The sequence below is a fragment of the Phoenix dactylifera genome, chromosome 9 (assembly GCF_051530095.1).
Source record: "Phoenix dactylifera cultivar Ajwa chromosome 9, Ajwa_hap1_PhDact_Kaust_v1.1, whole genome shotgun sequence".
Lineage (NCBI taxonomy): Eukaryota > Viridiplantae > Streptophyta > Magnoliopsida > Arecales > Arecaceae > Phoenix > Phoenix dactylifera.
The window spans coordinates 6,942,479-6,966,538 of record NC_143198.1 but is presented as its reverse complement, the minus strand read 5'-3'; the positions used below and the strand labels follow the sequence as shown (position 1 = coordinate 6,966,538).

At 38.1% G+C, this 24,060-nt stretch overlaps 1 protein-coding gene across 2 annotated transcripts; it reads left to right on the top strand.

The window, feature by feature from the left end:
• The first annotated feature begins 3,227 nt into the window (after window positions 1-3,227).
• Window positions 3,228-23,070, top strand: LOC103710497 (uncharacterized). 2 transcript variants are annotated; one of them, XM_008796223.6, is made up of 9 exons: window positions 3,228-3,728; window positions 4,307-4,378; window positions 6,186-6,275; window positions 7,491-7,533; window positions 8,396-8,502; window positions 9,382-9,477; window positions 21,506-21,696; window positions 21,800-21,869; window positions 22,685-23,070. In XM_008796223.6, exons 1-9 carry the CDS (start codon window positions 3,534-3,536, stop codon window positions 22,793-22,795), a joined length of 975 nt encoding a protein of 324 aa, XP_008794445.2. In that variant the 5' UTR covers window positions 3,228-3,533; the 3' UTR covers window positions 22,796-23,070. The 2 variants fall into 2 exon arrangements, with proteins under 2 accessions (XP_008794445.2, XP_008794447.1); XM_008796225.6 differs by having other exon boundaries at window positions 3,458-3,728; window positions 4,282-4,378.
• The last annotated feature ends 990 nt before the right edge of the window (window positions 23,071-24,060 follow it).

Genomic DNA, 24,060 nt, shown 5'->3' with positions numbered 1-24,060 from the left:
CGTTCCTTTTTTTTTTTTTGGTCAAAAATAGGAGGGGAGGGGGAGGGACCAGCCCACCCGCGTAGTAGCCCCATTACTGGGCCCCCCTTCCACCAGGGAATGTTCGATACAGGTCGCAGGTTTCGCGTGCCTTCCCCGACCCGTGGGCTCACCCCACTGGATTCACCGCCTCACTTGTGGGTACGTCACCCCAGCGCCACCTTGGTACAAGTGGAAGGAAAGCATAACCGAACCCGGGCAACTTGGGCGGAATTATCGCCCCCTTACCACCAGGCTACTACCTTGGTGGCAAAAGTATCGTTCCTTAGCGATACTTAAAAGCACTAATAAAGATGTGCCATGCAACAAAATCAGAATACTTCACGATACTTTTAAAAAGTGTGTTCATTAGTGAAGCTTGAAAGCATTTCTCGCTAAAGAAAACTACATAAAAGGCAAGCATCGTAAACTTTGGTTTTCATGCTTGCATTGTTGACATTTCTTCGATACTTTCCATAGCATCGGGGAGTTATGTTGTGACACTTATAAGTACCGGCGAATGACTTAAAAAGTGTTAGCTTTTAGAATTTTTTTGTAGTATTTTATACCTAAAAATTCAAAATTCAGCACACAAGATGGAGAGAGGATTTTGTTGTTGATATCACAAATTTGTACATGGAGAGAGTGTTTGTAGGTTGTATAATACTCTTTAATTCAATAAGATTGATCATTGTTGAGGTGTAGGTAGTAATTGGATAGATAGAAGTTGAAAGATGGCAGGGTAAAGATGAACTAAGATACAATTCAATATTTTAATTTAATAATAGAATAAATAAAATATTGGTTTAAGCTATTAAACTCGTAACTAGGGGTTCAAAGGAAAACAATTTATAATATCAAAAAATTTATTGATCTAAGTTTTGATGCATGTGTATGCCTCGGATCCTCATACAATATTAAATGTTTAAATGGTTGATGTCGTCTAGAGTGATTAAAGGTTTAATTTAAGTTGCACATGCTTATTAAAAGAATTATTATGAAGCACTTTCTTGTTAATTTTTATAAAAGAGTTACTTTTTTAGTTGTTTAGTGTCTACTAAACATATAATGGAATGAATTACATCTTTGTATCTCTCCTCTACATGGAAAATAGAACTACATTGATATTGTCAATGCCATGGGGGGATTGACTAGGAATACTGATAACCTAAACAATTTCATTTAACACATTTAGAAAGACTTTTTGCATATTTTAAAGGAATCCTTGATTATTTTCTTCTCTACATTGGTTACTGCAAAATTGTGGAGGGTAATACCAATGTTATTTGAGTAACTGATTCCTTTAATATCAAATCAACACTTAGATAACTTTTTTTCCTTCTTGATAGTGTCATCATTGCTCGGGGATCTTTCAGGCAAATGATATTTTGAGGCACCATGGAAGTCTAAATGATTGTTGTAGATGCTACTTTCTCTACATAAAAAATCGAGAATCTTTTCATCTAATTCTCCTTTGATCCCAAAACCTATTTATCGGTCTAAATATATCATAATAGGAAAAGCATGATTTAACAAATCAAAAGACTACAAACAAAAAAACAAGTCTACGCATTCAATTAAGATGTAAATTTGAGATAGTCCAAAAGATACTTTATAATGTCAAAAAAGTTTGATAAGTCATATAAGAATTTAGTAGACCAATTGGCTAAAACTCTATCTATAAATAGAATCTTAGAATGCTAAAGTAGGATGGGCGTAAGCCCATCGTGTGGCCTTTGACAGTAATGCTAAATAGCCGAAGGGGACAGCTACTGGCACACCTGATGATTGTTCCCCATTAGTAAGTAGGCTTACAGAATAAGACACAGAGTTTGGCTTGTACTCTCTGTTCTCCTCATCTGAGAGGGCTATGGTGAAGGTTCTGATTTATCCGTACGAATACATCCAATAAAATTAGAAAACACAAGTTTACGAAGTGCCCAAAGCAACTCCCCCTCTTTTGACCATAAGGTATATCCTGAGTAGTTAGCTGTGTAGGTAGCCACCCAGTCTGCAGCTTCGTTGGCCTTTCTAAATGCGTGCTTGGCTTGAAAAATCACTCCATCTCTCGTCATCATCCGAATTTTTTGGAGCAAATGGCGGTCCGTACTCACATCCCTCGGATCCTTCTTGGTCCAATTGATCACTGTGGCTAAATTGAATTTTAATTGTTTCTTTCTTTTTCATTTTTAACCTTTGTCAACCGAGTTTATTTTTTGCTCCTCTCGTCAAATCCTTTCTCAACCAAATGCAAAGAAGGATGGCACCATAATGGCAACACCTCACACATCCAGGAGAAGGACACGCATCACATCCTCGCGACCGCCAAACTTCCCTCTAATATAGAAGAATAAATTATGGTGGGAAAGAGGCGTAATATGGAAGTGAATAATTAAATTTTGAAAAGAATCTAATCAATTTGGAACAAATTTAAGTTTCCATTATTTTTTGTTCTAGTTCAAATAGAATCAAAATCTAAGTTTTAGCGGGGATTTGGGAATGAAGATAGTATGAGAAAGAATTATAGAGAGCATCGAGAAAAATTACAAATCCAAACATAGAGAAAAGGAAATAATGTAAGCTATCTAGCCAACCTTGCTATATTCCTAAAGTTTTAAATACTGCATGGATAGTACGTGTGCACATGGGGTTTTCAGATCTGAATAATAATACATGAGTTCAATCCAATAAGAATTAGATTCTAAATATAGAATCCGACTTCAATTCAATAAGATTATCAAAAATTTATATCGGATCCGTAGGTGAGTTATCGAGAGTTTTCGAATAGTATTTACACCTCTAGAGCTAAGTGGTTTGGCATCCAATTTTGATAATTAAGCACTTCTGCTACTTGTCGAGAGGAGATTGGCACATACTACTCACTTGATGCCCCAAAGGGATTTTTTTTTTTTCCTGATTACATTGTCGGGCATTGAAGCATTACTTTAAAGTTATTAACTCGCAAATAAAATTAATTCTCTGACATTTCAAATTGTAATTACTTAAAAAAAAAAAAAGTAAGGATGGTGATATGAGTCTTGTTATGGATTTTTTCGGATTATTATAGAGAGAGATTCGGCCACTGTCATCAGTTGGATCTGGAGCTTTAGAGGCAATACATGCGTCCATCCATTGCTGCAAGGCATTTGGACTATAATGAGGAATGGCGGGACCTTTGAGGCCAAGTATATGTTCTGTGAAGCTAATGAGGTTGCGGATTGGATGGCTGCTTATGTAGCCAGTCAGTAATTGAGAGTTACTTTTGGCATGAGAGGCATTCCATTTCTCGGTTTTGTTGGATATATTTGTATTCCTTACCGTCTTAGCTAAAAAAAATATATATAAATACAGCTTTCCCATTTCCTTTTTCTTTTTATTTTTTTTAAAAGCTTTTGCGTCACGACAGGTTTCCATATCAGAACAAGAACGGGAATGAAGTGGAAGGCCCAGAAGGCTTCAGATAGAAGGATGCCGGAGTAGAGCCTTGCTCTCCGCCGTGATCGGTTCCATCACGTATGGCGAACCTGCCTCCTTCCCTCTCTATAAGCGTTTCCTTCGGGGGATCTGCCCCTTCCTCTCCGGCAGCCGCCGGCAGCGGCAGTGCCGCCACCCAAGCCACCAAGGATCGGAAAATGGCCTCTGCGGAGCAGTTGGTTCTGGATCTCTGTGATCCCGAGCTAAGAGAGAATGCCCTCCTCGATCTCTCCAAGGTTAGCCTCGTTCCTCCCTCTCTCCTGTCGTCTTTTATATATTTAGTTTTTTTTAGAAAAAATGGACTGTTTTTTCTTTGTTGTGATCAGTAATCTATGACAAGGTCATTTCATTTCTTCTCCCTTCTCTGATTCTGTTACCTCTTATGCATCAAAGGATTTTGTAGAAAAAGTCGGTTATTTTTTTTTTTTTTTTTGTGATAGCTCACCTAATTAGGTTCCGGAACCCTTCTCTTCTCTTTTTGCATTTATTTCTTTTGTGCTTATGAATTTTGGGAAAAAAATGTTTACCTTGGTGTTCACTTACAAAAAGCTGTTTCCTTTTGTGATCAGTAACTCTCCGTGCTTCTCCCTTTCTATTATCTCATATAGAGTTAGGATTTTGAGAAAAATTTCTTCTTGTGGTCACTAGTAACGATTTTTCATGGAAATGATGGTAAGAGTAGTTGCTTTCTGATAGAATAATTTATCTATTTCGAGAAGTTTTTTTTTAATGATCTGTCTTTTATTATGATAAGTATATACACCACATTCTGATCTTTATTGAGAGCAGACAACTTGGTTTACTTGTATGGCAGAAGAGAGAGATATTTCAAGATCTAGCACCGCTATTGTGGAATTCCTATGGCACAATAGCGGCACTGCTTCAGGTATGTGCCCAATGGGAGTTGTGTAGTTTTGTTAATATGGATAATTATGGTGTGCATAATTTACCTTTTTAGTTTTTTTACGTCCTCTTTCATCGTCTCTCTTTTCCTACTGTGATATGAATTACTGGAGATTTTTTCAATATGTTTATTGGGTTATGAGCTGCGCCTATGGTATTAGATAAATCTCAATAAAACTGGATCATATTTTGCCTGTGGGCTTATGCTCGATGATCAACACTGAATAGAATCTTGTAGCCTATTTTTCTGGTTACCTAGGGTGATAAATTGTTTTGTTTGGTGGCTTCACTCTGGGGTTTTTCATCCATATCCTTCTGTAATGAGACGACTTTTTCTCTAGTACTAAAGGAAGCATTTTTTTTATTCATTCCAGTGGAAGTTAATTGTCAAATTATGATGAGGTTTCCTTGACAAGTCATCATCTTGTTTGAAGAATGCATTAGCGAGTCCCAGAATGACATCAAAGCATGTATTATTCAATTAATCTCATGTGAACGAGCTGATTTTGTGGTTCACAAAGTTCATTTCTTTTGGTAACTCCTTTGGAAATATAGATGTTGTCGGAATAGATTGAACAAGGTAATATGTGAAGCTAGTGCTGAATATCAGGGCGACTTCTTTACTTGTATTAGATGTTAGAGTGGAGATGTCTGTTTTTTCCAAACATAAAGTCCAAAGCAAGAAATTATTTTATTTTCTTTTGGTCGAAGATAATTTGCTTTTATTTTTAGAAAGTACTAGAAAATAATGATTTTCGAACACTACGATGCAACACTTAAAGGAAGAGAGAGAGAAGGATAAAATGAGGTAGGTTAAAACAATGATGTCCTTGTAATAGCATCTGACCACCTTTATTGTAGATAATTGAAAATCATCACCTATATAAATCCTTAATTTTTCCTTTTTAACATTGGTAAGACATCACGTTATCTTTTAATGCTATAGCAATCCGCAATTCTGCTAATTCTTGCTTTCTTTTGTCCTACTCTTAGAAACAGGGATCATTGAATTGCACCATTCAACTCATTTTATAAGAAGCTCATACTCGACCTCCCTGTACATGACCACAAGCTAGTTATACGAGTCATCTTTTATGTCTAACCACATTGATCGTTAATTGTGGAAAATCTCTAGTTTGTAGGATGGCCTTCATTAAGCAAATTCTGTTGGAGTTTAACATAATAACTTAGGAGACTTGGATACAATTTTAAATCCCGAATGGAGCATATTTTATTATGAGTATGCTGCTTTGGACTAATAAGACTTTGCTATTCTTCTTAGCCCCTGTCAGAGATCAGGAAGGAGGAGGAGTCTTCCTCCTCCTTGGACTCGACCTATTTGGATTTGTGAAAGAGCCTTTGGTTCTTGCTTCTAGTAGTAGGCCAGACCAATGGCTTAGGCCAAACCACATACTAACTAGGCTGGTAGATGAACTAGGCCAAGTTGGATTAGGCGGCCAATGGGCCGGGCCTCACAGTGGACTTTGGCGCAAAAGTAAAGTTGGTTAATTATGACTTGGGTGTTATGAGTTCTAAATATAGGAACATCCTCTCCACACGTGGTGTTAAGCTGCATACATATGACCGTTCTCAGACTCTGTAGGGGTTAGATGCAGAGAAGATTTGTCTAAAACATCAATAATAATTGAAGATTTGCTGCTACAGTACAACACCATGCATCCACACACGTGCATGCATGCATGTATATATTTTTCAATATTTTCATTCTGTTACTACATCTAAATGCAAATGAGTTACTCATTCTTACATTTTGCCTTCATTATTTGCAGGAGATAGTTTCAATATACCCTGCTCTTTCGCCCCCAACCCTGTCACCGGCAGCATCTAACCGAGTTTGCAACGCGCTTGCTCTTCTTCAGGTCAAATGTTCAGTTAATCTATGTATACAACTACAGTACATTTTCTAATCTCTGTTAAAGAAGCTAAAGTTCCACATCAATGCCTGTTTGTTTTGATCATAACTCCATATTCAGTTAGTCTGAGGTTAATGATGATATAAATATCAGGGACATCAATAATGCTAAATCTTGAAAGTCACAATGAGAATTATCAGAAGTAGCCTTTCCTGCTATCTCAAGAAGCTTTCTGGTGAAGTTCTAGTGCTACTCGAAGATGATAAGTTAATTTTAAAGAAATCGTAACTGCAATTTTTACTACCAGCCATTTTTCCTTCCGCTGGAGTCAGATCTATGGGTGAAAGCCTGATCATCAAAATTCGGAAACATTCCATGACTGATTGTCAAGCTGAGTCCAGCTAGTATGTTTGTTGCTGAACAGCTGGTCAATGGTACTTTATGCAAGAGAGAGGCCTTCCATGAAACTTAAGAACTATAATGTGTGTGATGAGAAGGATACCTTACTAATTACGTGGATTTTCCTAAACTTGGAAAATGTCTAGACAAATGGAGGCAAGGTTTGACATACTGAGATGCATTCAAATCTCAAACAGATATACAGCTGCACATCATATTCATCATTTCTCTCTAGTACAGGAAAATGTACTGTGAAAAATCTATTTGAGGTCACATTTTTCCCTAGGTCTTTCCTTATGTTTCTTCTGCCTGTAAAGTTTACTTGTACATTATCCTATTGGTTGAAAATGATTAGCAGTGATAAAAAGAATCAGTCACCTAAATTGACATTCAGAAAAAAATATTCCCACCTTTGTTAAAGTGCGTCAGCTGGTATTGTAACATATTTTCCCTGATTGTTCTTCGTGTTGCTATAATGATCATTCAAATTGCAAGATGGCCACTTTTGCCTTTGTCATCCTTGTGTTTGCATGTCTTAGGCTTGGTAAACTTTTTGTTCTATTCTGCAGTGAGATATGCAATGCATATGCAGCACGCACTAAAAAAAGTCATGTGGTTTCCATGAGCATTTGTCTGCTTGCTTCTTGTTGAGTTACTTCATAATTAATTCAGCTCTTTTTTTTTATAAATACAATGGCTCATACATTATTCTGTTTTTTATTGCTGCGAAATTGCTTCTTGGAATTTTATATAATAACATATTGACATTGCCAGTTTATGTATTTGGATATCTGAAACTATTTCTTTTTGGTTTCCATGCAGTGCGTTGCATCACATCCAGATACTAGGATTCTTTTCTTAAATGGTAATCTATACTTTTCTTAGTTCGTGTATGATGCACTCCTGTAGGAGCTCAATGTGGTTAAGTCTATCTCATATTTTGTTTATTATCAGAGCTTAAGTGTTTTTTAATGCTTCATGCATTCTTATGCATAATAATGCATTCTTTGATTTTAGGAGGGAATCTCTGTCGCTCAAATGACTATTGATTTTACTTACGATAAAAGATCCCCTTAGATTACAAGAATGCCTTATTATTGAATAAATGTTGGTCCTAGAATTTTCGCCATATTTGAGATTAATAGCGTCATGATATTTTGCCATGCTCATTCTATATCTTTGTTTTTTATTTGATTATTATTGAATTCCAAAATAAAGGCATTCATGCAGGTATATGATTGAGTCTGCCATCATGATCATCATCTACTTCACTTATTCTAGATGTATGCAAGGTCCACATTTTTTTGTTAAAGATGCTTGATTAAGAACTGCCCTTAGTTTCAGCTTTGAATAGTGGTGGAGCATGTGATCTCATCTTTTTAGTGACTGCATGCTATCATTCGCCTCCTAACCTCTTGTCAAAGGGTTGTGCGAACATCCAACAGCTGGCCTCCCTCCCTTATTAGTGCCGCTATTGGATATCTTGCACTGTGAGCTTTAGCTCCTCTTTCATTTTCTCTATCTAACTTCTTGGACCTATGTTTTGGTCAAATCCTGCTTGTTCTTCCAACATGTGTCTGCATTTAAATCTTCAAAAGTTTATTAAAGTCCACCAGAAAAAGAAAATAAAATTGTTCATTAATCTCTGTTTTAATATGATAGTTGTTACCATCAATGTTAAGATTATATTAATGATAATTTTTGTATTTTCTTCTTTTTTTTTGCAGCTCACATACCTTTGTATCTGTACCCTTTTTTAAATACCACTAGCAAAACAAGGCCATTCGAGTATTTGAGACTTACCAGCTTGGGAGTTATTGGTGCTCTTGTGAAGGTACTTCTGCTCCTACACTTTATCAGTATACATGTTATAATAAGCAAAAAGATCGCTGTATTTCTGTCATCCACATGCACAGTCAATTCCTGACATGTTGCTTTGTTATTTGTGTATCTCACTTTCATATCCATATTTGGTTATAGCTCTTTTCCTCTCCAAAGTTTATGGCACGCACTGAAAATTTTTATTGGTCTAATCAACATTGCTAATTAAAAGATGGCCCTTGTTCTTGCTTGAGCTGGCAAAGAATAGTTAGCCACCAGACAAACTCATGCCAATTTAGACAGTTTGTAGATCGAAAATTTGTATCCAACCCTGATAGTATTGGTCAATCTATTAGTGATTTTTCCTTTGTGGACGTTTTTATAGGTGAAATTGGTGAATATATATAAGTTGGAAATGAAAGCAACAAAAAGAAGCAAGGATCTACAGAATTATGGGAAGCCTGTTGGGCAAAAAAATGTTAGGAATGTGAACAATACAATTAAATCTTGCAAAAGTTTAGGCATATGAATAACAGAGGAAATGAGGAAATATGCTTTACTTTTATACCCATTTAGCAATAATCTCCTCATGCTTACGCCCATTTCCTAATATTTACCCTCCTATGTCATGATGTGAAGAAAGGAAATTAAGTTTTCATACCATCTTTCCCTTCTTGACTTTTCTTTTAATGGTGCATTACCATGCTTATGTAACTTTTAGCTTATGGTGACATGTCATCTGTTTATTTCTTCATATACTCTGATACTAACTAAATTTCTGGTAGCGTTAACCTTGCTATTGTTGCTTGGCTCTGATTATCTCATCTACTGCTATGTGTTTGACATATAAAGAACAAATCACAAGCATATATATGGCTTTTACTTTTTGTAGGTTGATGATACCGAGGTTATCAGTTTTCTTCTTCAGACAGAAATAATTCCCCTGTGTCTTCGTACCATGGAGATGGGCAGCGAACTATCAAAAACCGTGAGGGATTGAACTTGGATCTTTTTCACATATATGATGGCTTGCTATTGTGTGTTTTTCATTCAGTCCTGGCAGGTTTTTGTCATAGCCACAGTAATATCTAACCTGTTCTATGTACTATCATATTACTTGTCTGCAGGAGATGCTTAATATATTGACTGTATTTTATGCTTATTTTTCTTATCTAAATGAATATGACACTTTGCCTCCATGATCCATATATTGCCCTTACTTGTGGTTATCTACTCCTCTTGTCCTCTATAACTTTGGCATGCCAATTTCCATTTAATATACTATTTAGAATAGACTAGTTGCGTTTTGAGATCATGAAAAGGTGTGCATTAGGACTCTGTCTTTATCATTCATTTTTTATGTTCATCTTGTTTAATTGCTGTAAGACAGTAGTGGTTTAGGATTTAAAAAGTTTCAGATGTCTATCTACATGTTTTTTAGTCAATGAAGATCATCCTAGAATTAGTTAATCAAAACTTATCAGTCTCTTTCTAAACAAAAGTGTCTGTCAGTTTCCTACTTTCCATGTTCCCTTCAAGAATGGAGTTCTTGGTAATCCCAAATTCCAATTATGTTGCTCTGGAAGTTTGTTTCTTGGTTTGTGATTGCAAACTATAAAGAACAAGGACATGATTGGCCAAGCAAAATGACAAGCTTACTTTAGCTGTCTACAGAAATCAGATGAGGTTAGTGCTTTCCTGGATTCTTGATGCAGTTGCATGCCTAAGGACATTGCGACTGACCACCACTAGTCTAGGTGATCCATGCTTGGAAGCATTTGAGGTGGAAAACCTTGAAGCTTTGGGAGCTGTTGACAATGACCGATCGGAGAAAAAATGTCATTACTTAATTGTTGTGATGATGTTGTTGGTGGGAAATGAGAATTGCACACCATCCAAGATTTTAGAATGTAAAGATATGAATTAGGGCAAATTTTGTCATGAGAAGTCTAAACGGCCAACAAATTTAATGGGATTCTTTGTGCACCTAGATGAAAGACCTAAAGGTTAAGTCAGTCTTTGAAATTGTGCATTTTTTCATGACGACAACCTGTAATTTTACAAGCTTGTCTTTGGCAGTTAGGTGGCTACTCTTGGAAATTCAGATCGGTCTAGGGTAGTCATTGGATTCTTCAGGGGTCAAGCCACTATATTGTGACTCCTTGAGCTTGATGTATTGGAGAAGCATCTTCAAGCTTTGCAAAACCTTAAGCAAATGAAGCCAAGATAGCATGAACTTGTGACAGGTGCATTATGGACCATTGAGACAAATTTGATTCCAACCCAAGTATGTTCATTTGTCGTGCATGATTACTCTAATAGCACCCCCAAGATCATCTCCCATAATGGCGATCATGCATGAGAGTTTGACCTTCATGAGCTAAAACTGTAGGCATACAAACAGAACATTACGTGCAATAGCACGATCACGAGAAACAATAGAATATGAATAGAGACAAAAAGTAGAGAACAAATTTAATGTTGTCTAACAATTATTGCAGATACCTCTTTTAGAAAAAAAGCCTTTCAAGTTGCCACTAAATCTCTGAGTTGTGCTTATGGAGGGATCCATTAATGCATGCTTGACAAATCAAGATTTGCCTCCACTTGGTGGACAAGAACCAACTCTTCCTGGTTGCTTGGAGCTCCCTTTTGTCTGCTTAATCTTCTACATGATCTGTTAGGAGTGCAAATGGGTCGGGTCGGGTCCTGAGTGACCCCGACCCGATCCGGTTTTTTGTTCGGGTCCTAATTTTGGACCCAGACCTGACCCGGTTGAAGATCGGGTCGGGTCCGAGTCGGGTCCAATTTTTTTTGTCCTTTTGGAAAAGAATTTGGGCAGATGTAATTTGGTCATATCATAATTATGAGGAGCTGGGTGACCCATGACTTGAAAGACTTGCAATTGACCTCCACTCAGAACAGAGGACCCATGATGTACTAACTAAGCCGGTCTGCAAGCCAAATTTCATATCACACTATTTTTTATCTGTATGACTGATTGGACGGAGCTTGGTGTCTCCCAGCTCCCCTCTCACGACTCACGAGGGCAAAAAAAATCCCAGACCTTCTTCCAAAATCCAATTCCATTGCAGAAAACTGGCACATGACCCATATTCAGTTCAGCGTTGCCTCACTTTCTCCCTTCAAAAGTTAAAAGAAACAAAAACTAAAAAACAGAAGGAAAAAAAAAATCAGCTACCGAGACACCAGAGGTATCAACAGTGTAATAGATCGAGAGAGAATCCTGACGGGCCGAGGTTCCTTTGGATTCTGTGAACCTATGCCTGTTGCTATCCTTCGCTTCAACCCGACTCCCCTTAGGCTTTTCCACTTCTCTCTCTCTCTCTCTCTCTCTCCGGGTCCATTCGGGTCAGGTCGGGTCCGTTCGGTAAACCCAGACCCGATCCAGAAAATGATTCGGGTCCAATTTTTGGACCCGACCCGGACCCACGGGTCCTAAAATTCGGGTTGGGTCAGGTCTACGTGGGTCGGGTCGGGTCGGGTCACGGGTCGATCCGACCCATTTGCAGCCTTATGATCTGTTAGTGCTTGTGCATCGTGGACCTAGTGCTTGAAATCCTTTATCATGACCACATTTCGAGCATGTGTGTAAATGACTGCCTATAGACAAAGTGATTGCTCATTCATGCCATGAGAGAACTCATTCATTAGCACAAGCTATTGCTTCTCCTTGCTGGCTTTTTAAATCCATGATTTGGAGATTTGCCTCCTATTTATATGTCTGCATATGTATGAGTTCATCATCTCTATCAAGTTTCCGATGCAAGTTGATGAACAAGATCAGCTATTGGTGTCAAAGAGGAAGAGGTGGCACTCTTATTGTCCAAGTCACTAAGAAATGTAGTTGTTTCCTCTCACTAGACTTGAGCAATATGGGCCCAATGTCATTTTTGGCGGGCCTGGGCAGAGATATTTGGCCTGATGTACTGGACCAGGCTAGGCTGAAAATTTCAGCCCTGAATAAGAAATTGGGCTGTGCTTGGGCTCGCTAGATTTTATCTTGGTCCTGCCTGAAATTTATATAATATTTTTTTGGTAGACTATAATATCTCTCTCTATATATTTACCTATATAAAAAAAAACCAATAAATTTGTCTAGAGTTGATCTCAACCATTGAATCCAATCAAGGAAATCCTAACCGTGTAAACTGTTTGGAAAAAAGAGAGAGCAGGATAGCTTTCTATTTGCAGGCCATTTGATGGTGGATCTCATTCAAGAAGAGTTTAACCTTTTAACAAACTCTCAATTGAGAGAGTTCTATTGGAGTTATATTTGGATGAGAAAGCCATTCTTACACAACTTTTCTTCTCGTCTGAACTCCAAGGGTAGCATGACCATATGCAAGCTGTGATTCCTCTTGTATTTAGCACATAATCTTTCTCGAAAGTTAGTGTTTTATTTATACTTTTAGATAGAGTTTGGCTTCTATGTTAGATAGGTCCGAAGGCTATGAAAATAATGTTAGATTAATTTAGCTTTTACTCTTTTATTTTTTCTTCTATAAAAGACTGCTTGTGGAATGTCAGGGGGAGGTGTTATGATATTTTATGAATTTTTCTTGAGTTAAGAAGGGAGTTTTCCATTATTTTCTCTTATCATGCTTGTGAATTCTATTCCAAGCTCGTCATTAGGCTTTTTTGATTTAAAACTACTACTGGGTGCTCCTAATCATGAACCTCCTATTCACAAGTCATCTATGTATACACCTTTATGAATCAACATTATCTATATATTAAAAGTAAAGTATAAAACTCCGTGTTAGAAGATTGGTGATCTTAATATGAAATTGCTCGATCCAATGGTCACAACTCCTTTTGTCCAGAGGATCTTATATAAAAGTTTGAGACGTACCTCTCCAATATTTGAATATGGGAAATTTGCTTTACGTGGGTTGCCCCTCCCTCTCGGAAAAGGATGTCTTCAACCAATGAGCCAATACACATCTATGTTTCGATGCTTCATGACTTGTTTGTGAGTTTTAATGTAGAACTGAAGAAAAAAGCATCTGTCACTTGGTCCAAGCAAACTTTTCATAGAATATTCGTATTTTTCTATCATATTATCAAAGTAAAGATTGAAACTCGGACATGCTGCCTTTATGTTTGTATGATGATTCTATATTAACAAAATTTGGGTTATAGGATTGAATTGAAGATAATAACCTATTGTCCGCCAAGAAAAATTGTAAGCAAACTGTTGGTTATAAAGGCAAAGATCATGCATGGATTCATCATGTAATTCTATCGCAACACCACATGCGTTTTTACTTTCCATGTGCATTTGCACATGCACTTATTCTAGGAAGGGAAAAATGAAAAGGGGAAAGGGGAACCTTAAATTCTAAATCTCTCCCGTTCTCTATCTAAAGAGGGAGTCCCACCCTCCCCACCTTGATTACTTGGCGGTTGGTTCTCCTCCCTCCTTTCCCTCCCTTTTCCCTCTACCCTTCCTTCTTGCCACCCCCTTATCTCCATTACTAGGTGTATGGCAGCTTTATCTGCTCTAACTCTGGCCCCCCATGTGGAATCCTCTCTCTCTCTCTCCCTCTCTCCTCCCCCCTCTCTTCCCTCACCCCCTCCCTTCTACGGGCTCACAAAAGAGCCACCTCCCCCTCCCCCCTCCCCCCCCCCCCCCCCCCCCCGCGTATTTCTCTCCATTCCTACTACCATAGGTGGGACAAACTACCCCTACCACCATCTTCTCCGGCTTTTCTCTCTCCCCCTCTCTTTCTCTCCCTTTCCTCCCTTGCAACCCCATTCCCTGCAATGGTGGAACCCCCACACACTCTCAAGTGGATTGACTTGGGCCCTAATTTGTTCTTTTTGGGTTGAGTCTGTCTAGGCTTGGCTTTGAGGAGCCAAGATGGGCTTTGATCGGATATTTGAGGCTTGAAGCTCGGCTCGTTCTGGGCATAGGCTCTTGATCCCATGCTTAGGCCCGGCTTGGTCAATGCTTAGGTCTACATAGTATGCTATTTTTTAGGTGCTCAACTGAGTACCAATGAGCAAAAAATGTATATATATGGTGGTTATAATGATATATTGATAATTGGATAAGGAAATATATTTTTGCCTACCATATAATTATAGTAAAAAGGTAGGGAAACTACACTCCTTGATTGACTATCCTCAATAGTCAGAAGCGGGTGTGGTGCAAGAATGCGCCAAGGTTTGAAAACTTTGAGAGTGGAAATGCTTAGAAAGTGTCCGCATAAATTTCTATATTGAAAGTTATTAAATATTTACGATTATAATTTTAGCCTTTTCTTTTGTGTTTAGAATGACTAGCCTGTAGAGATTTCTAAAATACATTAGAAATTGTTTCATCACATCTATCCTTTTTTTCTCAACTTGTGTCTAGTCCATAATTAAAGGTGATATGTACCACTCTATCTCTTCCCATGTAAACCCAATGATGGGGCTTACCCCTTTGAGAAAACATGGCCCGATAGCCAAGTCCCTCGTCCCCCACTTCTCTCTATCTCCTTTCTTAACCTCACTCACCCTTTCGCTTGGCCGAAGAGCTAAAATGATCCTCTTCCCTTGCCTGAACCACACACTGCTTGAGATAACTTGGCTCGAGCGCCAAACACCTCCATGCCTCCTTCCTCTTCTTTCGCCGCTTCACCCTTATATCTACCACCCCCACCTCCGCTAGTGCCTATGCTGCTTGGAACTAAACCCCAGAGATCCAAGCTGAGATCTGTCTCCCTTTCATTTTTTTTCCACCGTATCCTCCCCCTTCTTCCTCAACTTCTTTCTCCTTATCTTCACCACCTTGCTACCTCCTTCACTAGCGTCGAGCCGCTGGCACCTCTTAGGAATCGGACTCCAGAAACCAAGCATAGATCTAGGCTCTAATCATTGTCCACCCCGGCCACCATGATCTTTTAGATGCACTCACCATGTGGGACCTCTAGTTCATCGAGCTCCACCACCTCCATCTTTGCTAACTCCGTCTCAGATCAGTGGACTCTCTTGCTCTTGTCCTACTCCCTTTTTTCTCATGATTCCGCCCTTCTACTTGTGATTTGGGATAATTTGTTTGGACTCGCAATTTCTCAACAAATATGATCCGAAGTGTGATCTTGCAGTTTCGAGTTAGGTGCCATAGGTATGTGAGGAGTTTCCGGCTTCTAAGAACAAAAACCATTCAACTTGAAGCTTAATGATAAAGTAAGAGGTGGTGTCATTGTCCTAGCCATGTAGCATCTGAACAGTCACCTAAAACACTAATCCGAAGGTGCCTAGTTTAGGATCTACAAAGTAAAAATGTATTCATATGTCAGTTGCAAAGCTATAATGATAATTCGATCAAGTAAGATTTTTGGCATACTTTGCAATAATAGAAAGAGAAGAGCTACACTCTTTAGTAAGGAAGGGTACATCACCATCTATCAAGGACAATCATCCATCCAAAAGCTTAATCAAAGAGTAAACTGGGAAGAGTGACACTTAGTGAACAATGTTACATCAACACCTATCAACAACAACCACCAAAACTAAAAGAGTCAACCAACATTGGACAAACCATGACATGAAGAGTTATAATTAAATACAAGGCCTATTGATCTAGAGCTAGGATGTATCAATTCAAGGAGGGAACATCGTAGAAGTAAAAAAAGCTTTACAAAAGCTTTTACAAGAGAATGTTATAGCAAGTCTCCAACAAGAAATGCTATGAATGGTCTAGGGTTGGAAATGGGCCTGGGCAGGCCCATGGGCCAGGTCTATTTTGGTTCGAGTCATGGGCTAGGTGCGAGATAGCTTCGGCTGGATTTGGGCCTAAAAATATAACCCGAAGAAATTTTGTGTTGGGCTCTGGTCAATGTTCAGCCTAGCTTGGACTCGACCTAAAGCCCAAGTTCAGTGTAGGCTTAAAGACCAAGCCTAGAATCAAGTCTGAAGCTAACACAGAGCTAGGCCTAAACATAGCCCAATTCCTGTTAATTGATAAATCTTGCTTTATTTACTCAATTAATTAATAATTTACTTATTGCTCCTCTTGTCCTCCCTCCAATCATTAGAAAATGATGGCCTCCATCAAAGTCCCAAGCATCGCTGCCTCTAGTAAGCACTACATTGGCCATTAGTCTCTTCTGCCCCCACTGCCACGATGTCAGTCCTAACCCTAGCATCCCTTTCACCTTCTCCCCCTTTGATTGAGCCCCTCTTCTGCTATGGCCCCCCATCCCCCACCTCCTCTTCGCCAACTTCGCCTTCTTCCCCTCCAACCCTCCCTCACCTCCTCTTCGCTACCTCCTTTTGGTCACCTTTGTCACCTTCAACTTCTGCAATGCTGGCGACCTCACGGGCTTCCTCGGCCTAGAGCATTTCTTCTTCACCCCCTCTATCGCTAGCCCTTAACCCTTCGACACCTTCTGCTTTCTCTTAGAGTACTTTGAGTCCCTCATGGACAGCGGTGCCAAGATCAAGGTCATCCTTGATGCTGTTGGTAGCAGTGGCAGCCCAGTCACCAAAAGCCTCGGCAAGTACTTCATTGGGATAGGCTTTGAGTATCTGGCCAAGAATAATCCTGGCTGGTATGGGTCTGGACTTGGGTCAGGCTCAGGTTGGGATTTTGAAAAAAATTTCATGCCAAGCTTGGACTGAAGCTGCAAAAAAAAATCCAAGTTGGGTTTTGGCAAGGGTGTGGCCCGGCCTGATTCCAAGAGTGGAACCAAGGTTTAAATTCTTGGTATTGATACTTGTACTGGTTAGATGTTGGTGCTGTAGTTAGTGTCAACATAGCCAAGGTGTCACCAAATATCATGTGTTAGTACAGTAGGGTACCAAGGGGTGTACCAAATACTTGATCCGTCATAGGTATGATATGCTATGGCCGATACGGACTGGTACATCCGACATGGACTAGTGTGGTAGGGTATTTAAATCCTTCAAGGGAACCATAGGTTAATAGCATCACTACATTATCAGAAGGTGTGGTAATTAAATTATTTTGAGGACTTGGTTACACTAGATTTTATTAGGGGAGGATCATCAACTTGTACTGCATCTGAAATTTTTGGCCCAACATCATCAACTATGAACATGTTTCGGAGGCTAGCGTTTGTAGAAATAGCCTTGAACAATGGGATGGCACTTTCATTGCCTTGTTCAAAAGGGAAGGACAAGTCCATTAAACTAATCAATCTTGCCATTCATGAGAATACTAGCTACTTCATCTTCAGAGCAGCCTCCTTGGTAGGATTGATCAAGAGTCTAAATTGACTATGACTTGCTTGTAGATAGGCTAGTCTCTTTCTTTAGGGATAAGTTAGGTCTATTATATCTTTTATCTTCCTCATCACTGGTTTCTTCTCTTTGTGGTTCTTTCTCTAGGAGGATCACTTGGAGGATCCATTAGGCCTATGATAGGATTGATTGGCAGATGAGTTTAAGCATCTATAAATAGATTCAATCTTGCATCTATCAATAGATCAATCTCCCTTGCCTAGGAGAAAGCATTGAAGATTGAAGGTGGCATCTTCCTTCTTGATTCCTTCATTATCCTTCATGATTTTCTTGTAAGGAAGATTAGATAGAGAACTTGGGTTTGGAGTTGCATATGAATTTGAAGCTTTTCTTCTCTGCTTGAATTCATTCATCTGCTTGGCTGACATTTACAAGGGTACACATACATGTGTATACATGTATATCATATCTTTTCAATAAAAATAACTGATATGCATGACTTTGCATAATCGTGATGCTGATTATTCCAGATCTCCCTTGAATTTCGTTAGCCAACTCCCCACCTATATAGGGGTTTAGATCACCTCATTTTATAAAGTCTAATCATTTGCTTAACAGTCTTCATCTTTGGCTGCTTGCTTTCTTGACTATCAACTGGGTGAACAATGGCAACGCCATCATATCCAATGCATCATATTCTGCCTTTCTTTTTATGATTACGCATTTGTGCTTAAGGAGTACCACTATGGTGAACTTCAGACTTTAAAATGACATTTGAACTCAAGGGGGAGCAATGAGTTGCATTGGACACCTTCCTTGGCCATTTGGCTTTGTCTTTTCTTAGCTTTGTGCATGAGTTATTGTATTAGCATTTCTTATCATGGTGGTGTTTGCGTTTCTTCTCCCGTTCGGATGTGCTAAGGAACTTGTTGGTTGATGACAAGGGTGACAAGTTAAATGGCAACAGGTAGATAGGTGCACGGGCATGCCACTAGCGTTAGAGCAGCTAGAAAGATGATGATCGAAGAAATGATACGAGAGTGATTAGATCCAGATACCTTGATCTTCAAAGACTTTTGCCACCGTCACACTATTGTTTGAATAAGATGGATCTGGATAAGGATAGGGGTGTATCTTGGGCTACGGTAGTTAACACTAAAGATAAGCTAAGATAATGTAAAATTCATTGATAAGTTAGTTTGTCAAAGGATCATTTACAGAGTACAAATTTTACTAATTTATACTAAAATATCATAACTGCCCGTTCTTATGGTTGCTACCCATGTCTAGCCTCCGCTCTTGGCTATTCTGGTAACTAATGCTAGTCGTCCCTCCACTATGCACATTTATTAGCATGGTTGCTCTGCACCAATTGCTAGACTGATATATCTTATTGGCAAAAGTTTATCACTCCATGGCTTATATTGGTTGTCTCTCTTTACTTCGGCCTATAATACAATCTTTTGCACTTAGGAATATCTTGGAGATTGATTTGGTCACATCAGTCTATGTCTACCAGCCATCCAGCTTCATACGCTTTTTATTGTGATTGATCACAACCAAGTCTTGATCTATTGACTTACTTATTAGTATCATAGCCGAATTCTATCTCTTCACTTTGTACTATCACAGGTAGGATTTGTCGTGGCCGAACCCTATATAGCTTAACAATGGTTGCATGATCTCCATCTGCTTTTACTTCATCTAACCTTGTCCATATAGTGCTTACTCACAGCCTCTAGTTGTTGAGATGGGGTGTAACTAGGTGGAATGGGTTATATAGAAGATGTTTTGTTTGTTTTTTAGAGAATGTGGAGGTTCTTTGCCCCCCTTAACACCTCATGCATTATACTGAAAAATGTGGCTGGTCTATAGTGATCCTTTAGGTGCAGGCAAAACAATCTCTAGGCCCACCATTATCTAGTACTGTTGATGGACTGCTACATCTCAGGCCTCTTTTAGTGGTGTTGTTGATGCATTTTTCAATCTTTCCTATCTCATTTATGATGTGACATGCCTTTAATAGAGGGGACAATGTTTCATTGACCATGTGATTTCATAGCTTCCGCAGGCAACATGTATGATTTGGTTTGCTCTTGGAATTGCTGCTGAGGGGCTGGCAGCCAGGCAGTAAATGGCTTAATTCAGAGTGGTAATGGAGATTCCTCGAATCTATTCATCAAGGAATGCTTATGTTCTCTGATGACTCTCTAAATTCTAATAGTGTCCAATATGGCTGGCTCAGCGAAACCTGTCTAGGAATTTGGCTCATTATTTAGCAGGGATTGATTTTTCATTTCTTTATTCAACATTGGGAGCACCTGTTGTATTTAGTCACTTCTATCTTTCAGAAGACCAGCAACAGTGAAGGTGGATTTCTATTGGGAGATGGGTCTGACCGTCTGATCATACATCTTCTCATTGTGGACTTCCTATAGGATGCTCTCTAAAGCCTTCTATGTCCATGATTCTGCCTCCTTTAATTTATGCAGCTCTGGATGGATGAACCTTGTATTTTTGTTATTGCTCTGTGTTTCATCATTCCTTTTTCATGCGGTTCTTTCATTTTGCTTTGTTTCTGATGGTTATTGTTGATGTGCACCAATCCTTGTTCACTGGCTGCAACTTTTTCCCAATAGGTGACAAATTCAAGTTCTTAATTTCATAAAAAAGAATCTTAGGTTTCATAAACCATTTAGGAAATCTGCTACAAATCTTTCATGTGTTGGCTCCCACTAATCAACAAGATTCATCACCTTATTATCATTTTCCAAACCCTTTGTCATCTTTATGTGGTCAGCTGTGGAGCAGAATCTACGTTGGGAACTTAAGGGAAAGATTTAGCAGACTTTGTAGTAACCAGTCAACCTGACACCAAATTGTAACTAGATTAAAGCACATTTAAGAAACCTGATTTATTTTTTATGTTTGAAAAGTACTGATACAATTTAGTTTTCCTTTACACGGGGCACATATGGACCTGTCATTCTGAACCAGTAATATGTTTCTCTTGTGGGATACCCCGTCATGGCTTATAATTTAAAATTTCATAGGTCTTACATGATTCATCCTTGGTCTACTATTTTTTTTTTGTAAAAAGAAAAATTAACTTCTAACATTCGTTGAAGATCAATATGATCTTTACATATGCATGTACTTGCATACATTTGCATCCAAATGTATTTGGAACATCAACAAGTCCATATTTTTTTTTTAAAGTTGAGAGAATTTGTTACCCCATTCTCGATTTGATGCCACTAATACTTTCCAAGCTAGATCTTTTGAGTCATTTTAATTTACAGCCACCTCCATAAGCATTTAAGGTGTCCGAGATGATGAGGCATCTGTGAGCTTAAAAACCTTGGATGCATTCTCAATGAACCAAGAATCCTATTTCTTTAGATTTGATTTTTAAATTATTTTATGAGTTCACAGCTTGTACTTTGGTTTTGGTTGGTGGGTGGAGATATTGTAGGTACAATAAGTTGTGGCAAGGAGGATGCTGGAATAGCTTTAGAGTAATAACCTTTATTGGATATGACCTGTTAGTCTTACACACGTGTACTTAAGTGAATGGACAGGATTCATTTCCTACTTATTATGTTAATTTCTTCTTTATGATTTCCATGGATTGCTGTACCTTTCTTGATTCTGTCTAATGTGGCAAGATTTTGGACTGTAAGTTTATTGTTTCTAGCTCAAGATCTCGTGAACTGCATCACATATATTCACTCCTGTTTTTCAAATATTGAGGTTTTCAAATGGTTACTGTTACTAATCAGATCTTGAACTTTCAGGTGGCAACCTTTATTGTTCAAAAAATTCTATTGGATGATATTGGACTTCAGTATATTTGTGCTACTGCAGAGCGGTTCTTTGCTGTAGGTAGTGTTCTGGCAAATATGGTTGTATCACTTGCCGAGCAACCCTCTACAAGGTTGCTGAAACATATAATAAGATGTTACCTTAGGCTATCAGACAATCCAAGGTTTGTTCATAACATCATTGTGGCATTTATTTGTTGATACATGATGTTCTTTGTATGTTTTAGGCTAGTATAATTACCCTAACTTTGCAACTCTTTAATGCAGAGCATGTGGAGCTTTGCGGACTTGCCTCCCTGAGATGTTAAGAGATGGAACCTTCAACAATTGCCTTCGGGTGAGTGTTACTTCATAATTATATTCATTATCAAACTAGCTTTATCCCAGTTCGGGGCCAGCTCTAACGGTTTTCTACTTTGCCCCTCGTTACCTACTGGGATGCTACCTGGCAATATATTTCTTCCATGTTTTTGCTTCCAAATGTCACCATAAAATTTTAGCCTCGAGCATACATTTTGAGTACCATCATAGTCTTTGCTACCTGGCAGTATATTTCTTCCGTGTTTTTGCTTCCAAATGTCACCATAAAATTTTAGCCTTGAGCATACATTTTGAATACTATCATAGTCTTTTATGTACACTCATCTTGCTCATTCATCATCCTGTCAGAAGTTTAGTCTTGTCATTTAATATATTTTGGTGGGCTAATTTATTTTCTTTTGCCAGCTGCTCCTGATGCTCTGAAACCAATTGAAGCTCACTCCAAAGTTATTTATTCTTGGATCTCATCAGACATTATTGTTAGATAATCTGAATTCTTATAGAGGATAGAAAACACATGCCAATGTCAATGGTAGAAAGAATCTGTCTTCGCACCTACATCATCATTTGGAGTACAGAGACTTTAATTAGTTTTTCCCTTTCCTACATCATGTCTTCGCTCGCCTCGCTGACATTAATTAGTTTTGCCCTTCAAAATAAGTTTGTGTGGACTCATTATTTTCACCTGGTCTTCTATTATTTAGATTAAGGCCAACTCATTTGTCCCTCTCCAAATTTGCCACTTTGTTTTTGGATAAAAAGTGACCACCTACTTAAAAAGCTTTGGGCTATGCTGTTGTCCATGTCTCTGATTATAATCCATAATTCCAGGATGACGCTGCTACCCGCAGATGGCTTCAACAGCTACTACACAATGTGAGTGGAGGAAACTTGGTGGCATCTATTCAGGCAGGAGGACTTGATCACATGATGGCAAACTAGGATGACGATCGAGCCTTTGGTTTTATAATCAGGCTTGCGGAATGTCAATTATAAACTTGTCATGTTCTAGACATCTTGTTTCATGTGTTTCAGGCTTATCTAAAGCTGTTAACTTATAGAGCAAGTATTGTAACTTATGTAAGCTAATTAAAAGACTCAGTAACAACTAGTAATCTTTATAGAGGGTACTGCCAGTGGACTTGTCTTTGTATTATGTGCATATGTAATGGATGTTATGATTAAAGTTCTAACTTACAGCTTTTCCATTTTGTAAATCTCTTGATCATTTTGTCAGGGTAAGGAATCCGCAGCCTTTAACCCTGTTTTGGTTGATGGATATTTTAATTCATAGGAACTCATTGGAAAATGTAATTGAGGACTTGATCTGAACCAGCCAATTGGCATGCAAGTGTACCAGTCCAATGGAAAGTGCGGTCAGGGACACATTTCTCCACTAATTCAAGGACAATTTTGTAGATACAATGATACTTGAATCTATTTATTTATACATTTATTTTATTTTTTAGATATAATTATTAAAGATTTTACGTAGGACAACAAATTTAATGTTTCTATCAACATTGGCAGACTGTAAAGAGGTTTATTTTAGAGTCTTTTTTTTTTTTTGCATATGCCCTCCTAAATATTAAAATTTACGTAAATAATTTTTTAGAATTGATATTTATATTTATATCCTCATAAAATACCTATTTTGTGTGCATAGGCACTCAAAACTAACGTTTTAAAATTGAAATGGTTAAAATATTCTTAAAGGTAGAGGTACAAAAAAAAATATTTATAAGAATAGATATGTAAATAGTAACTTTGTGGGGATATTTATGCAATTTTGTTTATTTAGGAGGGTGTATATGTAATTTTATTTTGAATTTTTTTGTGTGAATATTTTTCTACATAATGAAATTTGCGTAAATATTCTTCCAAAATTGACATTTGCATGTATATCCTCGCAATACTAGTTTTGCATAAATACCTCTAACATAATAGCTCAATTGACGCCATTAGTCAAAATTATATTTATTTAAATAAAAAATTAATTGGAATTATGAAATAACGTTTTTATCTCTAAAGTGCCTAATAGCTTAAGGGTCTTGCTCGGAACTTATCCGATCCGTTGAACTTCTCCTAGTTGCATGCGATCGCTCTCTTCCACTCAAGATCGCCCTCATCCTTTTGCCTCTAACAAATTTTCTGATCACTCTAGATCTTTTTCACCTCCTCATCTGAAATTAAATTCATTCCTCCGA